Below are 22,945 nucleotides of genomic sequence, written 5' to 3'. Positions count from 1 at the left end.
AAATCTGAAAATGGCAAATACAATTCACAATAACATTAAATTACTTAATTTATTTACTTAAAGAGAAAAAGTTTCTCAAACTATAACATTTGGGTCTGTGGGACCTGTTTATTCAAAGAAAAATTATACAATGAATACATTTTTCAATCTGAGACCTTTGGTAAACCATTGGCCTTGGCTCATTTTCTGTGAAGAACATGTAAAGTAACACATTTTCATTGAGTGCACACTGTGCCCCCCCACACATTTATATTACGTATGTGATGTTCAAGTCCACTCAACCCCAGGGTAATAAAACTGATGAAAACCAGTAAACATGGTAAAAAAAACAATCACACACCCACAAGGTTTCAACATAGCATAGAGAATGACTGCTTTCCCCGCTCTCTTTACACTCTGTTGTGTGTGAAATGACTCAATGTCTTCCAGGAACCTGCACGGGAAGCTTTGCGTGTGTGGCTCCTCACCACAATCAATCAGTACAGCTTAAAGACTCTCTCTTCAGAGGGCCTTGGAAATGTTTTTGGAAGAGAGAGAAGCTGGTGTGGAAGGAAAGTCTTTCTGACAGTGAGTTTGAAGATGAGGATGAAATTGACATACGTAGAGATTGGACATCTCTACGTACAACATTAACCCAGATTGGAACAGAGAGAAGCTCCAGGGATGGCTCTTTCTTGAGGAGCTGGGTAAGACCTCAAATCCAGAGGGCACAATATGTCCCACAGAACCACCTCCAATACCTGAATGAATGAGGATTAAACCCAATATTTCAGATTTTCCCTGGTCCTGCTCATGTCCAGCCTTCTGTTTAAATTTTTTAACAATGTCCAGTGTTCTGTTTCTTAGTTCTACTGATGTCCAGCCTTCTGTTTACATTTTTTAACAATGTCCAGTATTCGGTTTCCTAGTTCTACTGACCTCCAGCCTTCTGTTTCCTAGTTCTACTGATGTCCAGCCTTCTGTTTCCTAGTTCTGCTGATGTCTAGCCTTCTGTTTCCTAGTTCTACTGACCTCCAGCCTTCTGTTTCCTAGTTCTACTGATGTCCAGCCTTCTGTTTCCTAGTTCTGCTGATGTCCAGCCTTCTGTTTCCTAGTTCTACTGACCTCCAGCCTTCTGTTTCCTAGTTCTGCTGATGTCCAGCCTTCTGTTTCCTAGTTCTACTGACCTCCAGCCTTCTGTTTCCTAGTTCTACTGACCTCCAGCCTTCTGTTTCCTAGTTCTACTGATGTCCAGCCTTCTGTTTCCTAGTTCTGCTGATGTCCAGCCTTCTGTTTCCTAGTTCTACTGACCTCCAGCCTTCTGTTTCCTAGTTCTGCTGATGTCCAGCCTTCTGTTTCCTAGTTCTACTGACCTCCAGCCTTCTGTTTCCTAGTTCTACTGACCTCCAGCCTTCTGTTTCCTAGTTCTACTGATGTCCAGCCTTCTGTTTCCTAGTTCTACTGACCTCCAGCCTTCTGTTTCCTAGTTCTACTGATGTCCAGCCTTCTGTTTCCTAGTTCTACTGATGTCCAGCCTTCTGTTTCCTAGTTCTACTGACCTCCAGCCTTCTGTTTCCTAGTTCTACTGATGTCCAGCCTTCTGTTTCCTAGTTCTACTGATGTCCAGCCTTCTGTTTCCTAGTTCTACTGACCTCCAGCCTTCTGTTTCCTAGTTCTACTGATTTCCAAGGGAGGGTCACAAGGCAGCAGCACAAGCTGTAGCTGTTCTAAGAGACCTGTTCACATTATTTAGGATGTTCTTTAGGGGCAGAACAATAAATCTGTTGACACTTTGTATCTCTGTTGTCTTCCTCTTTGTCCTGCACCTGTGGAGAATGACCCTTGTGCACAAGATTTAGGTCAAAGGTTATAGGTCGGGGCACTGTCAAGAGGAAGTGGTCTCAGAATAGATTCTCATCTAATCTGAAGCCATATGTCAATCAATGAATTTAACGCAGTTTTCTCACAGCAAGATACACTGTAATTACCAGGATTTATGCAAAATGAAGGCAATAAATGTTCTTGTACAAATAATTTCTTTATTTTTAACACAAAGTAAAGATTCAAATAACCATAATCTATAATTCTATTTCGGTATGTAAAATAGAATGGAATACACAAATCATCATCATCATCATCATCATCTTCTTCCGCTTCATCCGGGGCCGGGTCGCGGGGGCAGCAGTCTAAGCAGGGATGCCCAGACTTCCCTCTCCCCAGACACTTCCTCCAGCTCTTCCGGGGGGACACCGAGGCGTTCCCAGGCCAGCCGGGAGACATAGTCCCTCCAGCGTGTCCTAGGTCTTCCCCGGGGTCTCCTCCCGGTGGGACGGGACCGGAACACCTTCCCTGGAAGGCGTTCCGGAGGCATCCGAAACAGATGCCCAATACACAAATAAAAAAATTTAATCATCAATATGTTATTGGGTGTGCTTGCTGAAAGAAAATGCCCATTTAAGATTTCTTACTCATTATTTGATACATTCTCCCTACTCTAGCGCTTAAACAATTTAAGATTTTAAAATAATTCTAAATGTCCAGATTAACCCAACCCGTATTTCAAGCTTGTATCAAATTGATTTCAGTAGATGTTCTTTTTCAGTTAATAACCAATTTCCTATTAAAATAATTTAGTTTGGAATGGGTGTTCAACTATTTGCCTCTCTTGGTGTTCCCACTGAAAGAAATACCACATGGCTTTCTGCTCACAAACATCCAAACTGTTATTTATGTGAACCTTTGTCTCAGAGGGCATGGTGATTGATGACAACACACTCTCCTTAGAAACAACGACCTGAGGCCTGCGTGCCAGTGGTGAGTGGGGGCTGCATCAACCAGTTCTAAGCTGAGGGATGACTAGGCGGTGATAGCATGACACTTGTGTTTAGTGGCAATCGGCAGGCTAACTCTGGAATGACTGCCCTTTTGCTAGCGCACTTTGTTCTTTTCAACAAAATCTTGTCTTTACCGACTACACCGGACTACAGAGAGTCAATCAGAACCTTGCTTTTGGCCTGCCACATTCGCCTGATGTTCAATACCGTCTGGACCCAGCTGTTAACGGGTGGGTTGGGGGGGCTGCGGTACGAATAAAATCCCCTGCTGAATGGACTACAGTCCAGCGGCAGCACAGCAGAGCATTGGGGTGGGGGGTGGGGGGGGCGTGGGAAAGCGTCTGACTTGTCCCCTACCGATAAGCAGCCAGCGTGACTGCTGTGACAGACAGGGCTGAGGCTCGTTGAGGCGTGCGTGTGTGTGACCAGTCAGGTAGACAGGGGAAGACAGATGAGCAGCTGCCCCCCAACGACCCCCCCCCCCCCCCCCCGTATTTGCTCAGGTGGTGTGCTGGTGTCAGGTATCGCCTTCACAATGCACACTGTTTGGAAACAAACATGGGTCTCCAGCTTCTCAAATGAACACTCACTCAAAAGTGTTACGGAACTACCTCTGGCTGCACAAGACTTTACAGTGAAATGAAGGGCCTTATATAAGCATCTGTGAAAACCTGTGATTCTAATACGTCATTAGGACTAGAATAGAAATGCTTGAGTATTGTCTATACTCTCCATCTCACAGTGGAATGAACGTTGAAATAATCAAATGATTCATCGTGTCCCTGTTCTGACATTTTGTTTATTGTGTGTTTTTAAGCAATGCTCCTCAATTACTACTTCTGCTCTCATTTCAATACGAATAGGTGATTAAACCAGGTACAAGTGTAATTATTATTGACGGCACCCATTGTCTGAATTTACATTTGCTGTGTTTGGAAATCAGAGAGCGAATTACTGTGATGTGCGATAATAACATGCAGATGTGTTTTCTGTCTATCTGTTTACTAATCAGAGCATAGAGAACATGGCACCATGGAGAGCACATACACACACACATGCACGCGTGTGCAAATAAAAACACACAAAAATCTAACTCAGTTTCAAATTAAGGAAATAATCTCACAAACAAAACAGACATATCTGGAGTGTCAAACATGCGTTTGATCCGGTACTGAATTTGAGTATGTCGCCATTGAATTCTATGCTGTTAGTCGTCTGCTAACAGGTGGGATGCTGGTTGTTGGAGTGTCATTTGGTGGAGCGTCTCCCAGCCATGTCGGTCACCTTAAACTGCAGTTGACGAGGGACGAATTGGGGGGAGGGATCGGCACTCGGCTGGCCATTATTTCACCTTCCTGTCCTATTTCCCCCCGCGCGAATCCTCGTCGCTCGACTGCGAATGGAAGGAGGGGTGGGAGGTGGGACGGGGGGTGTGACACCTGCAGCTCGTCTGAAAGGCGCGCGGTTCCAGTGGACTGTGGAGCCTGCTGCAGTACATTGTGTCGAGGCGGAGAAAGAATCCAACCCCCTTTACCTGACCAGCTGAGACATTCTGCCCACACAGGGACCCCGCCAACAGATTGGTAATGAGCGCCCTGGATGTATCTGGGATTTGCTAAGACATCGCAGGTCGTCCCCGAACCCCCCACCTTGTCCTCCTCCGGGGGCACTGCGGTTGAGGATAATGACAGGGCTGGGACTTTCAATGTGTCCATGATTCACAGAGACCATCCGTGCGGATTACCTTTCTCACCATGTATACAATGTGGACGTAGATTCCCAGGGTTAGGAACAACACAGCCAGATCGGCGTAGCTCGCCCCTGGGGGGTAAGAGGCCCTTTCCCAGAGAACAAACCCACCCCAGTCAGTGTGCCCATGTAGTTTGATGGTAAACCATAAATACCTGTTGGTCCACCAAAATAGGAACCAACCGATACTTTAGGAACACAAACACGAATAACACCTGGCAGTTTAGAACAGCTGAGGGAACAACGGCCTCTTCCAATAAGGCGCTCACTCCTCAGGTCATTTGAAATGATAATGAGAACTCCAGTGCAACGCACTAACCGACTTTTAGGACATTGTCTTTGTGTGTTGAGGTATTAACAAAATCGACTCTGTCACATCAGCGTTAATCAGTCTTTTCGCGACAGCTTTTCCTTCTGATTCACCCCACCAAGCACCAGCAAGAGAAACGCAGCGGACTGAAGATACAAAGGAATGTGTTGGATTCCGATTCAACTGCGTCCCGGATAACATTATAAATAGCATTTGCATTTTGTATACAGAGGCATGTGTTATCAAGGAAGTTGCTTATACTAGTCATGTACTTTAACTATTATGGCCTATCAAATCCCCCAGTAAATGGATCCGACCGAGCACAGTGGATAGTTGAAGTGTTGTTTGACGTCACCAAATGATTGCAGTTTGCAGAGGTGTTAGCACTGGAAATGCTTAGCGCAGTGCATTGGTCCGCAAGAAGCCTTGGGGGCAGTGTTCTCACTTGGTTTGGTCCATTGGTTTGAACAAGAACTACCTAGCTATATCAGATGTAAATTCTCACAAATAACAGCTAATTAAGCTGGCAAGAATATAAAAATATAGACTGTCGTTGCTTCAATATTGACATCTATCATGAAATAATACCTTTTAATTTCTGTAGCTTCAAGTGTATCTACTTCCCCAGACTCAGATGAAATGTTATGTATATGCATATAGTGTTAGAGGTTGTTTTTTAGCCAATACAAACTAGCTTAGCACCAAGACTGCATTCGTCAGATACAGCTAGTATGAAAAACAACATTACTGAAAAACTACATTACGCCAACAGCAAACCCAAGTCCAATGTACCTAGCCATAAAAGTACTAGTGACACTTTTTATTCATATCCACATATAGTGATGAAAGTGACGCTAGTTTTACTTTTTGGACATTAATCTAATAAAAAAAAAGGAGCCTGCTGCATCTCATTGACCAGCTGAGGCATTCGGGCTGAACTCAGACATTTTTCACAGCACACTGGTTGTATCTGGGGTTTGCTTAGGGGCAAGTAGAGTAGTTAAAGTCACTGTTTAACAAAAATTACTCTATTTTAATTTACTCAGATAAAAGCCATTCTCTGACAATACTACTCAATAATAAATACGGATCCAAACTACTTAAGTACTACTTTACGTATTATTTTATTTCTTCATACTTTTGGGAAACTGAGACAGCTTTAACATTTAGTCAGTTCATCCCAAGACCTGTGACATCTTTTTATTTTGTGCTATAGCTATCAATACACACATGAAAAGCCAATCTCTACTCCTATAACAAATATAAAATGGATTATTTCTCTGCAGTAAAGACATATTCCACACTTTCCACTGTGCCATAAATCCATGTTTAAATTATGTTTACAAGAATAAAAAGGAAAAATGCATATTTTGTGTTGATGGAACATTTCTTCAAAAACCGAGAGCAGACCGCAAATGCATAAGTCAAAATGGAATCTTGGTGTTATTTGAGTGTTTTTAGCATATTGTAAATGCTTTACACACTCTGTGATAATGCATTGTAGTCAATCCTAAGTGACGACTCAACAATGTGTCCATAAAGACACAGAGATCAGCTACACTCTAAAGAGTAAAAATAAGTGAAAATGGAACAATATGTGAACGTTCCCTTTAATCTGTTTAGGCAGTATATAGTATGCATAAATACAATGTTTTTCACAGCACCATTTCATTACACCTTTTATTCTAAAATGTATAAAAGCCCCATTCCAGTTGTTACATACTTCAGATTAGGCTACAGTGTGATGTGATTGCATGGTGGTTTTGTCACTCATTGTGACACTCATTTAGTGAATGTGTAATAATTTACCAATCTACCTCAAGTAGGAAATGGACTCTTTGATTAGCACTGATTTGTACAAAAGCGCAGACACAGGGCCAGTGAAATATTATGATGTTCAGACTGCATACTCCAATCAATTAATAGCCCCTTACAAGACTGTAAAATTGTATTAGCGACCTCCTCTCACAGTGCAACTTTGGGCCGCGTACAATACCTGTTTAGATCACAACACTTGGCATAACAATGACTCTACATCTGCTACCTCCTTCTGGCCTGCTCTGCTCTCAGCTCAGTTCTCTAGCTTGATTAGAATTAGCTGGCCTGCACTGGGGACCATTACACTGTTCCCGTACAGCTGCTGTACACAAGTAGACCTAGGTTGGCCGTTCCAGCTGCTAGCTCAGGCTAGTGTGAACAGTTTCCCACTGCATGGCAGAAGTACTTTTGAAACCCCAGGGTCAAGGTTATCAAGAGGTTATGTTTCAGAGGATCAGCTAGCACCAACACTTCTTTCTTTCTTTCATTCTTTCTTTTTTGTGTCCCCCTCCCCCCGTTTTCTCACTCTACTCAGGCTGAACTCATCGTGGGCCACCAGAGTGTTGTTTATCTTCTCTTGCCAGGGAACGGGTCTCTTCAAATACCTCCGCTGGCTGTTGATGAATGCTTTCGGACCACTGGTGTAAACAACCGTGACCAAGTCAGCTTGCCTCGGATCGGAATATTTGTAAACAGTCGGACGTATAGATGACATAGCAGCTAAAATCCCTGCCAGTTGTCGGCAGCAGTGTCAGATCACCTCCAACCTCGTCCAACCTCATCCAACCTCATCCCCAGGCTATTGCACACAACACATGCTGAGGACAGTGAACATTCAAAGTTGGGCTTACTGGGTGAGACAATAGAAATAACTGAGCAAATAAAGTCATTTTTAGGGAATCACACACCCCTTTGTGGTGTGGCTCCACATGGGTTTGTGTGTGAGGGAACCATTGGGTGAAGCAAGCATTGTACGCTAGTACCCATGAGAAGGAGTCAATGAAATCGCTAGCAAACGGTGTTTGAGTCCACGGCAGTTATAAGTCCCACCCGCAAGCTCCACTGTGACCCAGGCCTCACAGTGCCACTGTCTGAGAGCGTCCGTCTACAGCCGCATCCTGGGCTAGCATCCATTGTGAAGCTAGCATTGGTGTCCAAATGTTCACTGATATTTAACAGACACTGTAACGAAAGACAAGTTTGACAAGTTATTTCACCAGACTATTGCTTTTGGGCAGAAATGTCTGGGAATAATACGAGTTCACCAGTAGTTCAGTCGCCTGGGGTGCGTAAGCAGCCAATTTCCCATGGGTGAACTAAATAGATACAATTCATAATGCTATGTTCGGGTCGAATATAGATGCAGGCCCTTTAATAGCTAGAATGATTTTATGTTAGGCAATGTTCTCCAAGGGGTCAAATATATAGCGTACTACACTGGCAATCATGTGAAATATTCCTACCATTATCATTACAACGGTGAAATCATATTAATGGTGCTGTTCTTACAGGGAGTCTAAAGTTATAAAGGTCATTACACTGACGATCCTTTGCATGCTCATGGCCACATGAAAACCGTAAAGTGGCTTGATGAGAATGTCTGACGGACCATAGACTGTGTAATCCGTCTGAGACCAGGTTGGACGGACACACAATTTTCTTTTTTCTTTTTTTTTATAAATCTAATAAGAGTCATAACCCAGGTCACTTTGAATCAGACTGGCCAAACTACTACAGGGAGTTTGTCAAAGCAGTAGTTTGAAAAGGTGTTTGACGTGTTGAAACATCAAGCAAAGGCTTTCAGTCACAAAGATTAAATAACATATTTTTCCATTTGACACTACTTAAAATAAGGAACACAGAGGTTTACTTCATGTGACAGGCTAATTAGATTCTTCTAGACAGAAATAATGTCTGCTAGGCAAACTATTTGTGACACTCGGTTGAAAAATAATGTGTTTTATGTAAATAATCAGAGGACCATTATGTTGGCCAGTTACATTGCCCTCAATTCGCTTTCTTTTGCTAATTATTTGCCTGTGTGAAAAGAAATTAGAGGTTGGTAATCCTGCACACAACAAGAAAATACAATATAATGTCGTTTTTGCTGAAGCTTCTACTAGAGTAATTTAATGCATCTGTTATAATTCAAGACAGGCTGAAGACACAGGACCATTGGGGGCAGAATAAACTGATTTTGTGAGGTGCCCAATTTGGATTTTCAGCAGGACTCAGGGATGACACAGGAAATCTTAACTCAACAGCAGGTCGGAAACAAATGCACATTGAATACATTTCTAGTAATATGTAGTGATGTCGCTTTGTTTTTCAACACCCACCGCCAACTTTAAAAATATTATATTATAATAATATCTGCATTTATTTAAACAATTCCAGTGAAGGGTATTTTAATAGCTTTCAAAATCATTTTTAAGTAGGTGTTTTTTTCTATGAAAAGTATTAGAATTTTGAAATGTATTTGTCAAGTATCCTGCCTAAGGATACAAGGGAAGCTGAAGTTGGAGTTTGTCCTATACCCCATGGAGAGTAGCCGCTAGGCCAATGTTCATGTATGTCACTATAGGGGGGACTTCATGGTAGTAGAGTGTGTGATGTAGAGTTCCCCCTATTGGCCCCCTGCAGAAGTGATTAAAGACACTTAATCCAGGTATTCAGGCTTCTTTCATACAATAAATCCACATGGATGATAAAGGACAGTAAAAACCCCAACCGGCAGTCATTTGAGATCTTAATAGGTCAACAGTATTAGGTTTTGTTATTTCGAGCGTCTATTATGCGAATCACTATGAGTAATTTTAACTTCAAATTGAAATCCTATTTGAAGTATGAGACCGCTATTTATTATTACACATACATAAGTGGCTGCTTTAAAAAATATATAAAAAAAATATAAAGTTTTTAAATACTTAATACTTACTTGAGTAGTTGGAAAGACAAATTACAAATAAATCAGTTTTGGATATATATGTCTACAAAGTTGAATAATTGGCTGTGAGACAGCATCATGTCTTTCATTTGGAATATTTACACAATAGAGGGGGATAAAATCTAAGTATATATAAATATATGTATTTATATAAGATTATAAAATATATATACAAAATATAATATAATATAATTTAACGACACATTTTCTCTAACAATATTTTACAATCTAAAGTCCTTATACAAAGGATACATGAGAGAAACCAATCAAGAACATGTATTACTTTTCCTTTAGTTCCTATAAAAATTGGAGTTGGGGTCTCTGTAATGGACAGTTTTCCAAACTCTCTTGCTCTGATTGAGATGATGACATTCATATGAAAGTAACTAATTTCACGGCTTTGGAACACTGGTTTATCATAGGGGCCCTTATTAAATCTGGACTCTAATTTTCTCTTTCTCACTTAGGTGGCTTTTATGATTATGGTTACCAAGGTGACGTTAGACACTGCTTCAGCACCGTGTCACCCCAATGAATAACAGTCCAGGACCAAGGTGAGTACGACCAGGGAAAATTGCATGCCATTACTGTTAATATTTACTTATTAAAGAAATCCAGCGAACTGACGGCATGCTTGCACAAATCCTAATTTTTCAAATCAACCGTTGAACATACCCTACGTTATGACACGGCCAATCATTGTTCTCTTCATCTCTCTTTCTGTCTGTCTCCCTCCTTCTCATTTTAAAAGACATTAAAAGTGAGATGAAATTACGTGCATTACATTATGTTGAGGAAAACTCTTTCTTTAAATTAAAAGGTAATCTCCCCCATTGCTTTTTACTTAGAAACAGTTACTTTGATGGTGGTGTTTTACTTGTCATCTCAATGATACAATTTAAAGGATTTGGAAGAAACTGCTTTAACAGAATGTTAGCTAATTGCGAAATGGAGATGAAAGAGTATATTCAGCCATTGCTTTGATGTGCTACACTACAACACTACACAAAAAATACTGCAAAGTACAAAAAATACTGTAATAATTCCATATTAAGTATGTAAAACCAATGTAGGCCTGTAGCTCAAATGTGGATGTATTTCTTATCAATATGAGAATCAGCTTAGTTCATCTCCTGTCAAATAATGTTGTTTTCCCTGCACTCTAAGTCTACACATGATAGGACATTTCAGACAGGGAACCCAACAATTCTGTTAACCACTGAATAAGAAAAATATAAATGCATAGTTTAGGTTTATGGTTATGCGTAATCTATAGGTGATGGCACCTATCAGAGCAGGTGCCATCATTCAAAAAATACTTTTCAACAAATACTGAGCCTGCTATTTGTAGGAGCAATCTCATTGTAGGAAGGAAAACAGAACCAAAAGATAGGCAACCCCCACAGCCTCTTGGGCCAATTAAGACATTGTGTGTGACTCACAAAATTCTGTTGATTACTTTGCTAATCAGCATAATTTCGTGAATGACATTTCTCTGTGGCAAGATGCATCATTCACCCAAGTTTTCTCATAATCAGACCAGTCGTGTCTGAGATCACATGTGACTAATGTTTGTGCTAACAGAGATGGATCTATAGTCGTTGTCCCCCCCTCCCCCCCCTCCGCCATTAAATCGTGGGGGACAACAGGTGGAGGCTGGGGAGGTGGAAGGCAACAAGAAAAACCAACACTTACTAGAATGCAGCGAGCAGCGGCAGGGAATGTGTGAGGTGAAGTGATCATCTTAAATAGAGCACCCTGTTAAGAAGTCTTGGCACTCTCAGCTTTACTAAAAACTGTTTTGCTTAAAATATAAATATTTTAACCTTGATTTCTACACACGCATTATTCCCAATAAGATCACATTTAAACAGACAGACTTTTCCAAATGTTCCTCACACAATGTGATAAAGGATGGAAGCCAATGAATCATCGCCGCAATTATGTTCATATGTAACTTTTTTAGAAAAAGCTATAGTGTTTCAATATTTCAGCGGTGCTATACCATTCAATATCTCCATGTCCCAGTGATATTAGTCTTTTATGACTCACGATTAGGTTCAGTGTCAACATATGAGAAACAGTATAAACCATCAGAACCCAATCGCTATGGGCAGTTATGAATGCACTGGCAGTTAAATAGACTGTCTGTTTGCTCGGATGTTGTGGTCGGGGATGTTGGGTGGGAATTTTGGTAACCAACATTCAGTTGGATGCATACATGTTTGATTCTAATGAGAGGCAAGGCATTTTTTGTTGGGGAATTGTGTTGTTTAGACAGGCATTCTTCTGTTTTGGTAAACTTACCCTTAACATTCATCCTAACCCTAACCTCAGTACTGTGATGTAGCCTAATCCTAACTTTATTCCTAACCTTAACCTCTGTCCTGTCATTCCTAACCATAATTGAACCCTAACCTTAATCTTAACACCAGTACTGTATGCCTAACCCTAACCCTAATTTAACATTAACTGTTAACCGTAAGTGTTATTCATATCGAGATGTTTTCCATTCTAAATTGACTACATTAAAGATGAACATAATACGTAATGTAATAGCGAGTCATTAAGGACCAATGGCAATGAGGACATGTTGAGGGTGAAGTAATTGCATCGATATATGTTCATACTGCATGTAATCATGGTTTCCTAAACAATTCCATACAAATGTAATTCCTGAGAGGAATGGTGGCAACGAGCTCTACTACTGGACATGACAAGCTGGATGTGTGTTTCTGCTTCTTTTTTCTTTCAGGCAAATCACAAAGGTCCGGCTCTAATCAACATACTCCTGCATGTTAAATCAAACCAGTATATGACTTACATTCCCTCCAACTGGCACAAAGCCTTGATAATCCCTCTGAATAAAATAGCGCTATGATATAACCACCAAGCAGGAGACGGTGGAGTGGGTGGAATGACAGACAGAAACGGCACGTCAGTGACACAAAGAAAGCTGCTAAATGTGTGCTAAGTAGACTAGCATTAGCAGGCCCAACACATTTAGAGCTAAGACCAACATTTACGTTCCTCTTAATTGCTCATGAGAAGAATAACATGCTTTGTGGAGGAAGCAGGATCAACAGACATCACCAAAGGCTGACCCGCGAGGAGTAGTAGACCCCTAACATTTGCATGCGAAGCCAGAGAGGAAGGATTGTTTAAGCCTTCAGGCCGCCTCCTGCCAAGCCTGTAATCCCACTAATCTCTACCACATTGCTCCAGAACATGCAGAGACTCAAAGGATCCCCGGGCAGCCAAGTATCCAGTACCTGCCTCCCTCAATCGCAGCAGAGAGAATCCACTCACTCAGTCCGTCAGACACCGAGGGACGCTTAAACACAAACACTCTGTGAACTTGCGCCGTTGGTCGGGTGGAATCACGAAGGGTTCACTGTAGTGGTGCTGGTGGTGGAGGCGGCAGCGGCAGTGGGGGCAAATGGGAAAGGGAAATGTTTCTCTGCTCAATCACCTCGGCTCCTGGCCCCTTGCGTGCGAGGCAGGGTGTGCTCATTGATGCCAACTATTGAATTTCAGGCACAGAGGGGCTTCTGGCTCGCCGGGTGGCACTGCTGTGGCTGCAGTAGAGAGAGATGTGGTGACCCAGAATAACTTAACCCAACAACTACTTGGAGAGTATGTTGGAATAATCAGGGCTATTATCTACTGGCCTATCTCACTCTTCCTTGTAGTCAGCCAGACAGAGACAGTTTGCAGCAGAGTGAACATTGAGCTATCAGCACGGATATTCTCTGTGAGCCTCTTAACTACTCTGTTGCCCAAACAGCTAGCTACTACCATAACAAACAAAAGCATATGAGCATAAACAGGCTAGGTGTGAAATCCCAGGCTGACAGACTTTGAGGGAGACGGGAGAAAGACAGAGCCTGTGAAAATGTTAATCTGTCTCCGGCTGAATTGACAGGCAAATTGCTTTGTGACTTTTCAGATACTTTCTCCCGGAGAAAATACAATAGTGTGCAGTGGACACAGACGACAGCACATTTGTGTTGGGGCTCAATATTTTCCCATGATGCTATCTGGCACAGTATGATGCGGGACAGCAAGGTTGATCCCATCCTCGCCCCCATCCCGGGACGCGGAATTCCCTGCCGCTAACTCGCTGACATTTCCATGAACCATGCTCATGAAATGTTGCACAATAATTGATGTTGATCCTAGCATGTGTTCAGACTACAAATTAGGAAGGAAAAGGTTATCATAATATTTAGCTAGTCCAATTTGTAGAAGTTGAACTGCTCCCTGTGGGGGCATCAAAATGAAAAATATAATTTGTAACATTTTAAGTTTTGACTGAGGGGATGGCAATATTGCTAAAATATGAAAGAGAGAAGAGAGCTAATTTGGCACTTGGCAGCCTGGCTGTTGGCATGGAGGGTTGACCTGGATGGGAAAAGAAGGCCTTCCAATACTGACATCCGAAGAGCTTCTCAGAGAGTGTGAAGCAGAGTGCAAGGTTCAGCCCAAAAAATGAGCCTTGTGGATTTTGATCCTCTTCTCTTATCCAACACTATTTAACAATCTTCCAACTAAAAGTAAAACTAAAAACTAAAGGTATTCCATCTGCATATTGTATTAAACCATACAAATCTTCATTGGCTTACTGATAACTTTTTAAATGTTTGTCTTTAATTGATTCAGAACTATTTGTTAATGTGAGGATATGTTAATTCATACAAAAATAAATATGCAATACACATATGTCAGAAACAGAATACAATTCTAGGAAATTAAACAGACGAGAATATGAAAAATAATTTCCCAATAAAGTGGTAATGATTGTTATATTAATAAAGGCCACTACAAAATACCGGCAAGTTCAGGAAATGATTGAATGCCGATGGGGTCCAATAATAAGTGTGCTTAGAACGGGATATAATAGCCTTTTAAGTGTGATCAAATGCACCCTTCTGATTGATGTGAAAACTTGTACAGTCAATGAGGCAGAAATGGAAGTTTGAGGTTGGCGTAATAGACTAATCACTAAAAGGTTGTTGTTAAGGTTCATATCCCGTAGCCAATAAAAATACACTTTAATGGTATTTTGGATACTACCAATGCAGAAAAATATCATGGTAATGGAGGAAATACCAATGATTCCTACTGCGGCAGCGACAAAAATGAAATAGAAATTGTCCAGCGTATTATTTCAATTGTTTAAACATGGAATTTTTTCATTGTTCTTCAGTAAGTTTAAGTAATTTAGCCAACTTATGCAGCTGGTGCTTATGTATACTATTCTCCTTTGAATTTTCAAATGATCAGCCCTGGGATTGGATCCAGAATCCTTTATGGTTACTACTGAATCAATACACTTAAACACGACCCACCTTTGCATACAACAGAATCATTTTAAAGGATGGCAGTGCTATCGTACTTCAAAACTACAAACGTGGTACATTTCTATGATGCAGGTCATAGTATATCATTACAATAAAGCATACAATACCATGTTTATTTTTGTAAACTGATCTGGTGAGTAAACTGGTGCTGTCAAAAAAAAGGTTAAATAATATCTTTTCAATGCATTTTTCATAAATTAAAATGTCCCGATAAAAAGTGGGTGACGTATTTCCTTTAATTTATTCACACGACACCCGTGTCGTGAAAATCTGAATGGTTATATCATGATCCTTCAAGTCTTAAACCATGGTATATGACAAAGTTGGTACAGATGCTGACTCATGGTTAATAAAATGGCCAAAACAACGTTTCTGCATCAGCTTGCCTGCTTCAGGACTATAAATCACTTATACGGTGTTTAACGCTCTTTATTCTTTGCCTATGATTCAAAGCTACACCATATCATATAAGTACCACAATAGTACAGTGTCTCTTGCTCAATGGGTAGAGCATAGCGCCTGTCAAGCCAGGGATGTTTGTTCGATACCCCCATGGATCCTGTATGAAAATGTTTTTACTGCTATATTTCTAAAGTACAATAGTACAGTAGTAGTATGAATGAAAGTATACTGGTTGCAGTGCTTATGAGAAGTATAAAAAACGACGACTATATGGCAGCCTGCACCAATTTCTTTTGGTGTTGTTCGTTTGAAGGGTGGCAGTGAGAATGATGAGAAGTATGAACATTTTGTAAATATAGGCTATGCGTTGCACAGGTACATTTAAGCAAAAGCCAGCAGCTTGTCGGGTTACATTCGGGTTATAGTCAGTTTAATGTGGACATGAATCACAACCGAATAGAAAAAAAGACAAACAATAAACTGTAATTAGGTTAAATAAATCTATTTAATAATTGTAAAGGCTAATTTAAACTAAGTGTTATTTGTTGACAATTTGACTGTATGTGGAAGGCCTGTTGAATAGTTAGGCTACGCAATATGTTTTCTCAAGTTTCGAGGCTTGCTGACGGGTGCAACAACGGTTGTTGTAGGAATGTGTTTGGAGTGGCGTGGTGACCGAAGGCAGAGCACAACTGCAGGTGTAGCCTGCATTCTTCAAACAGCGACCTAACTTCCACTCAACACTAAGCTATTTCTGCACGCTAACGGATTCATCCAGTTCACGTCGGCTCGGGAGCCCATCCCCAGCCACTCAAGTCCAGAGCTCATGGAAACAACACGATCCATAGACTAATCTATTGGCTAAATGTACTACGTGTTGTTGAGTCAAATAAACACTAACGGAAACCATTACCAACTCATTAATGTTCAGTCTAGTGGTGCATTCTATATTCAAAGTTGAGTAACTCTTTTCAAATGATCCTTTGAGAACAATATCTTAAGAAAAACAGTCCTGACACATAATCAATATCAGAGGAGGAATCAAAGCCATCGTTAAACGATGCAGGAAGAGAAAGACTACATGCTGTGTAGGAAGTGTCATTTGGTTAGTACAGGCTATGCTCGCAGAATTGAAAATATATTTATTAACAAGTCCACATAAATATCTATGGCTAGCTTTATCATTTAGCCTTCAGGGTGAATTGGTAAGTGTGTAGAAGGTCCGGAGATGCTATGTGTGGGAAATTATTATTCGTTCTTTAAGACTTAGCTGCTGTTTTTGTACTGTACATTTTTATGTTTTCAAAATGTAATATCTGTTAAAGACAATATAATGGCCGCATGTATATTTATGAGTACAGTATAGGGCTTTGCATGCAGCTTTTTTATTTGCTTTCTGTGTGCAAACAGAATAGGGTGGAGTAGGAGTATTTGTCTGTTTGCTTTCTTGTTGTCTAACAGAATTACTAAATAATTTAGACGTGGGAAACTATTATATTTGTTTTGCGTTTGGTGGAAATGTTTTTGCCAACAGTGACAGAATGAATAAACGAGTTACTGAGGCAAAAATCCCATGAAATATTTTCTCTAGAAAGAGAACATATGGTTTATCATCCGTACAACTTGTGATATCTCATTAGCATTGCGAAGGGGCTACGTTTCTTTTGATCCGTCATGCAAGTGCTAATATACGTTTTTGACAGTGCTCTTATGAATAAAATGCTACAACCCCCAATCCACAGTCAAACAAACATAGACTGTAGCATATGTAGATTAATTCAAAACTATGTGAATGTGATTTATAGATGTTTCTATTCAAGGTTAGATATGTTACCATATATTTATAGATTATATATTGGTTACATCCTTTGTCTTTGGTTTCGTTAGTCATACCTTTCGCCTTTTTATTTCATTATCAATGATTATTTCTGTTATGCTATCTTTGATATGTGTGTGTGCAAGCACTGTGACGACGAAAGGTTTTAATTCTCGTTTACCATACGAGCGTCATTTTGTATGGATTACTAAATCTTATTTGAAAGAAACAGAATACAAATCATGCTAAATAAAAATGATTGGCCTAGTGGTATCATAACCACAACAAAAAGTGCATACCATGAATGTAATTTATATTCACAAATTAGCTAGGTAATTAAAAAGACTATTAGTTACAATTAATTCAAAATGTTAAATAACAGTAGACGAAAAGTAACAGCGCTGCTAATACTAACATGAATTAACTTGTAGCCTTTCAAAGTGGTAATTGGTTTTACTACATTTTATGGTTATTTTAAATTTAGGAAGATCAGTAATGACTTACTGTAAGTTCTCGAATTTCGTTGCCTAATCATATCCCCTGGAGACTAAACAATCATCTTCGTTGCATTTTTGTAAGCCTATACAAATAATCGTCTACATTGTGCACACCTAAATAGGCATCCTTTAGTATCAACGGAATCTCCTGTCTTTCTGGAAAAAAACATGTATTTCACATTGTTTTTCAATTGTACGTTAGTGAGAGTATTCTTTTTGTATTTGTAATAATTTTTGTGTTTAATGTTCCTGTAAATGCGTAAATAACAACAACCACCTCATCTGCCTTTTATTCTCCAATAGGCCATAGTGCTAATCTTAGTTTGAACTTGATCTTCTTTTGCATCATTGGCTTTCAGATGGCAATGTGTGAAACACCATACACTATTTAGGACAACTGTGCCGGGAAGTGCACACTATTGCATTCATTCGTTTAGGCTCCTCGTAAAATATGAGCTACAGCAAATTAACTGCGCAGATTCTCATCCTCCCATAGAAATACTTTCCTTATTTACTAGGTTACTGAATTTGGAACTTGGTAGTAGGCTAGTTAAGTTACTATTTAAGTAGGCTAAGTGTCGAGGATGTGTTGAGCAGCGTTTTATTAAAATGTTCGATAAACAATATCCGTTTACATGTTTTTCAAATAATTTTATTGAAATTATTCAATGCAGAGTTTTTGAGTTAGCGTTTATTATAGACTACCATTACAGTAAGCGAATGCTATGGTAGCCACCGCAAATTCAGGACTCATTCAAAAGCCGGGTTAGGTTAATTGTTTGCATAATATAGACTACTCATGCTTTTATCTCGCAAGGAACTCATGCGATTGATATCAGCATGTGTTTTCATTCACCGTATTTCTTAATTTTGTATGTGGTCCTTCTGGCCCACGCTACCCAAATAAACACAGAAGTTGGTAAGCTAGAAATGGACCCTGATCATTTGAAACACCGATTTTTTTTGTATTGAGCGCCATCTTCTGGTAGAATATCAATTGCTGCACATTTTACAGTGGGTCTACATTTTTAGTGTTAGTATAAATTAGCCTACCTGTTCTTTGCCTTTGTTTCCACAGTATGTAATAGATAAGTTATCGAGTAATTGTAATTAAAAACAAAGTTATTATGAATCAGCACCCTACATGAATCATCAAACCGAAAGAGGCCTTTGTCTAAGTCAACCATCCCGTTTTGATTGTCCTATCTGTCACATCTATATTACATTTCAGCTTCAGACATAGTTTGTCTCACCTTTGGTTTGACTTTCTTTTCCCAGGATAGTATGGATAGAGAATCTGGTCGCCATGTTTAAAATAATTAGCAACTTGTCAACAATTTATGTTTATTCCTGTCGCCAATGTACTGATAATGAAATACAAAATATATTGGTAAATGCAAGGTAGACATGCATATGTAAAGTAAACATGCTAAACATTAAGAGAATCCGGATACTTTTGCTTGTAATTGTGGGACAACATTTGGCCAATGTTGTCTTGGTACTACTGTGCTTGTGATCCCATTTTTTATTGTAGTTTGTGCAATGATGAAACAGCATTTTACTGTATATGCGCATTAGGGAGATTTGTGTGGATGGTATGCTCAAGGATTTTTTGATTTACAATGTAATTTTTTCTGTTTGAAAGAAAGGGTGAAAAACAATTCAACTTAATTTTACAAACAAATACATAATGTTAGAAAACTCTTAAATATCTGTTTTGTAATATCTTTATTTAAATATATAGCCAGACAAATCAATGCTCAAAGAAACATACTTTACTGTAGCCACATTCAGCATCACATTATGAACAGTGTGAACACTAGACTAGAAAAGCAGCTAGCTCTTTGTGAGGACAATTGCTTCAGATAGTGTACATTCACCGTATCTCTGTATCCAGGGCTAAGTTTTTTGCCTTCAGACACCCCCCCCCCCCAGCTCTCTCTATATGTCTTAGTCTTTTCACCATCCAACTTTACTGGTTTTCTATGAATTATCATAATTTCATTGTATAAAGATAGGCTACATCCAAAAGCGTAATAATACTTTATATAATAATGATAATATCTGTTCTGACTGAGTAATTCTGAGGTTAGTCCTGAGCTGTCCCATTGGGTGGCACCCAATCACAGTGAAACAGTATCATTTTGGTTTTGACCAAGGGCCCAATTAAATCAAAATCTCCTTTAACCAACATTAGATTGTTTTAGCAATGTCTGAGGTGCAAAGAGTTGTGAAATCCAGAATCAGATGTGCAAAGCTAGTTATGTCTCTACGGACGATGCTATTGGATGGAGTCAAAGTAGTAATAATCCTATGCAGCCTCCAGCCTTCACCTCCAATAGGCTGACATAAACCCTTTTTATTTAGGGAAAATATATTCCAAATCTGTTTTACTGTTTCAATAAGCAATAAAGTGTACACGTTCTCCTCTGAACGTCTAACGCATGTGGGACAGGTGTGGAGCCGTGACAACTGCAAGAGCAGCCGTTCACTGATCTGACAGCTCTAATGTAGTTACACCTCCGACACCGCCAAAACACCAGCCATGCGGGGGTCGGCTATCGCCAGTTAACGCTTGATCTGAGCGAATCACAGGCCTTAATCACATAGCTGGCTTTTTTGGGGAGGGGGATTAGTTACTGCTGTGGATTTATACAGTACTCAAGGATTATCTAACACCCAGAGTATTTCAGAATTATAAATGAGATTATCTGTAATCAGGCAGTTAGGCAAAACACGTGGTTTACTTATGTTCAGACTATTAGTAATTCACTTTTTTGTCAGTTAGGCATTTAGTTAAAAGGCAGGGTATGGATATTAAATGTTGGTTTTTTGTCTGGGAGTAGAGGGATGAGTCAGTAAATTGGTGAGTCAGTCCACTGTGCTGTGCAATGTTTTAGAGTGAGGCGGCTCATATAGAGGCATTGGCAGTGGTGTGAAGTGTACAGTACTGCAGCATGCCGACAAGCCCAGGGTTTACATCATGCTGACAAGCCCAGGGTTTACATCATGCCGACAAGCCCAGGGTTTACATCATGCTGACTCTGTCGCTGAGGGCCGTCATGGTGTCCGCCTCCTCCGGGTCAGGCTCCGTCCGCTCGCGGACGTTTGTGTGCGGGTTGATGAGGTGGGCAGGGTATGTCAGGCCATGCTGCTCGGCGAAATGCTCCCAGCGGGCGTCGTCGCTCTCGTGCGTGATGTAGCGTTCATTCATCTTACACTCCAGGCCGCGCAGGTCAAGCCACATTTGGTAGTCCTGAGACGTCACCCAAAAGTGTATCATAATTACAACTTTTCGTGGCTGTTGAATGACCAACTAATTTCTCTCCTCTCTTGTTCGAGGGCACACCTGTGGCCATGGAGAGGCTTACCGTAGCTGCCGATGTCAGAAACATCTACTGTCGCTATGGAGGTTGGTATGAATAGCAGTTAGAGATTTACTGTATCTGTAGACATGTGAAAAAAGTAAGTACATATTTCGACACATGGATATGTGCGCTAAATCAGCTCCAATTATGTTCACTGATGAAGGTAACCCCATTTAACAAATAGCACAAAAAAGTTCACTTTGAAACCGTTTATACAGTTAAAATAAAATAAAATGCAATTTCTGTACATGGAAAAAGTTAGTACTTTTATTTGGACCAAAATTTAGTTACTTGGGAGGGTCTAGCCTTTCATAAATGTAAGACATTTGGCCTGGTTTGGTTTGAACCAAATGGGTGTGTAGTAATACATCATGGCCTGGGCCAAGGCCTATCCGAGGCCCCCAAAAAATACTATTTATCCCCATGATTCTGTGAGGCGTTACAAAACCATTTTCACCATTCCACTTCTGACAGATCATCTACAAATCGAGAAGATAACAGACCCCGGCAATCTACAGGCCGTCCCACCAAATTCAGCGCAAGAGTTGACTGGAATATGCTCATAGATGTCTCTAAGAATGCCTGAGTAACATCAATGAATCTACCGGCCTCTCTTGCCACAATCGATGTCTAAGTGCATAAAAAAAATGGTCAGAAAGAGACTGCACAAATTTGGCTTACATAGGCGGTCAGGAAGAAAGAAGTCTCCTCCCTGAAAAAGGAATATCAAGACACAACCCACGTTTGTCAGACAACACCTGAATAAAGATCAAAACTACTGGAACAATGTGAACAGATGAGTAAAAGGTGTATTTGTTTGGCCGACCATATTAGGCGAAAAACAAAACACTGCTTTTGAACAAAAGAACCTCATACCAAGGATAAAGGTGGTGGCATTATGGTTTGGGGTTGCTTTGCTGCCTGAATCAACCATGAATTCCTAAAGACAGAGACCATCTGTCATTGTTAGGCGAAACGGAACATGGATTTAGCAACAGGACAATGATCATGTTGATTTTTGATGAATACATGATTACATTTACAACATTTCAGAGACACTTGTTATATTAGATGACTTTTTCTGATAATCCCACTGAAATAAATATTACATATGCATATGTCCAAATATGTAAAACATTTAAAACCTCCAGGGGGTGTACTTACTTTTTCACATGAATGTACGGATAGGTAAAAGACTTACTGGAGCTACAGATAGCTGACAGACAGTCAACGATAGGTGAGAGACTTTTCCAAGCACAATAACTATTCTCAAGTTGTGATATATAAAGTACACAACCTTTTCACAATCTTTGTTTAATCTCAAATTTTGAGACCCCAGGTAGCTTAACTGATGCTACTAATAATAATGATAGAAATAGTAATAACAAATTGTACTAATTTGTGCCACATGCAGTACGGACAGTGCACTGTAGTGAGGGCATACCTGTAGCCAGGGATGGCTGAGAGACTTGTCCACGCTGTAGCGCTTCCTCATCTTGACTTGCAGCAGGTTATTAATGAGGTCAATTGCTGGAACAACAAAGCAGGCCGTCAGACGATAACCCATGGTGGGAAACTTGGAGGATTTGGTCCAGGCCCCTTTCAGAGCCATGCAAGGGCTAATGAGCAAAGCCAACATCATGTTAAGATTATTTCAGGGGTCATGGCTCTCTTAAACCCAGTTGGGATTCTTGACCTTGAGGCCCCTCCTTTATAGTACCAGGGATCGCTTGGCATTATGCACATGAATAGGCAGCAACAAGAATTGGTTTTCTCTCTCTTTCACCCAAACACACACTCATTTCCATCTCTATCTTCCTCTCTTCTCTTTCTATCTACCTCAATTCCTCTTCTCTTTCTTT

At 40.2% G+C, this 22,945-nt stretch overlaps 1 protein-coding gene across 4 annotated transcripts in view; it reads right to left on the bottom strand.

The window, feature by feature from the left end:
* Window positions 1-19,464: 19,464 nt before the first annotated feature.
* The window catches only part of prkd1 (protein kinase D1), a 51,930-nt gene continuing 48,449 nt past the window's right edge, over window positions 19,465-22,945 (bottom strand). For 2 of the 4 annotated variants that reach the window (XM_020053879.2, XM_010892925.3), the window contains exons 18-19: window positions 22,528-22,613; window positions 19,465-20,971 (exon numbers count right to left, since the gene is read on the bottom strand). In XM_020053879.2, the coding sequence (XP_019909438.1) occupies window positions 20,744-20,971; window positions 22,528-22,613 (314 nt within the window). In that variant the 3' untranslated portion in view covers window positions 19,465-20,743. Of the gene's footprint in view, window positions 22,614-22,945 lie in introns of all 4 variants that reach the window. The other 2 variants (XM_020053880.2, XR_002197881.2) reach the window with 2 other exon arrangements.

This window comes from Esox lucius, chromosome 15, assembly GCF_011004845.1.
Source record: "Esox lucius isolate fEsoLuc1 chromosome 15, fEsoLuc1.pri, whole genome shotgun sequence".
Lineage (NCBI taxonomy): Eukaryota > Metazoa > Chordata > Actinopteri > Esociformes > Esocidae > Esox > Esox lucius.
Note: the sequence above shows the minus strand (reverse complement) of the source record. Positions and strands in the feature narration are given on the sequence as shown.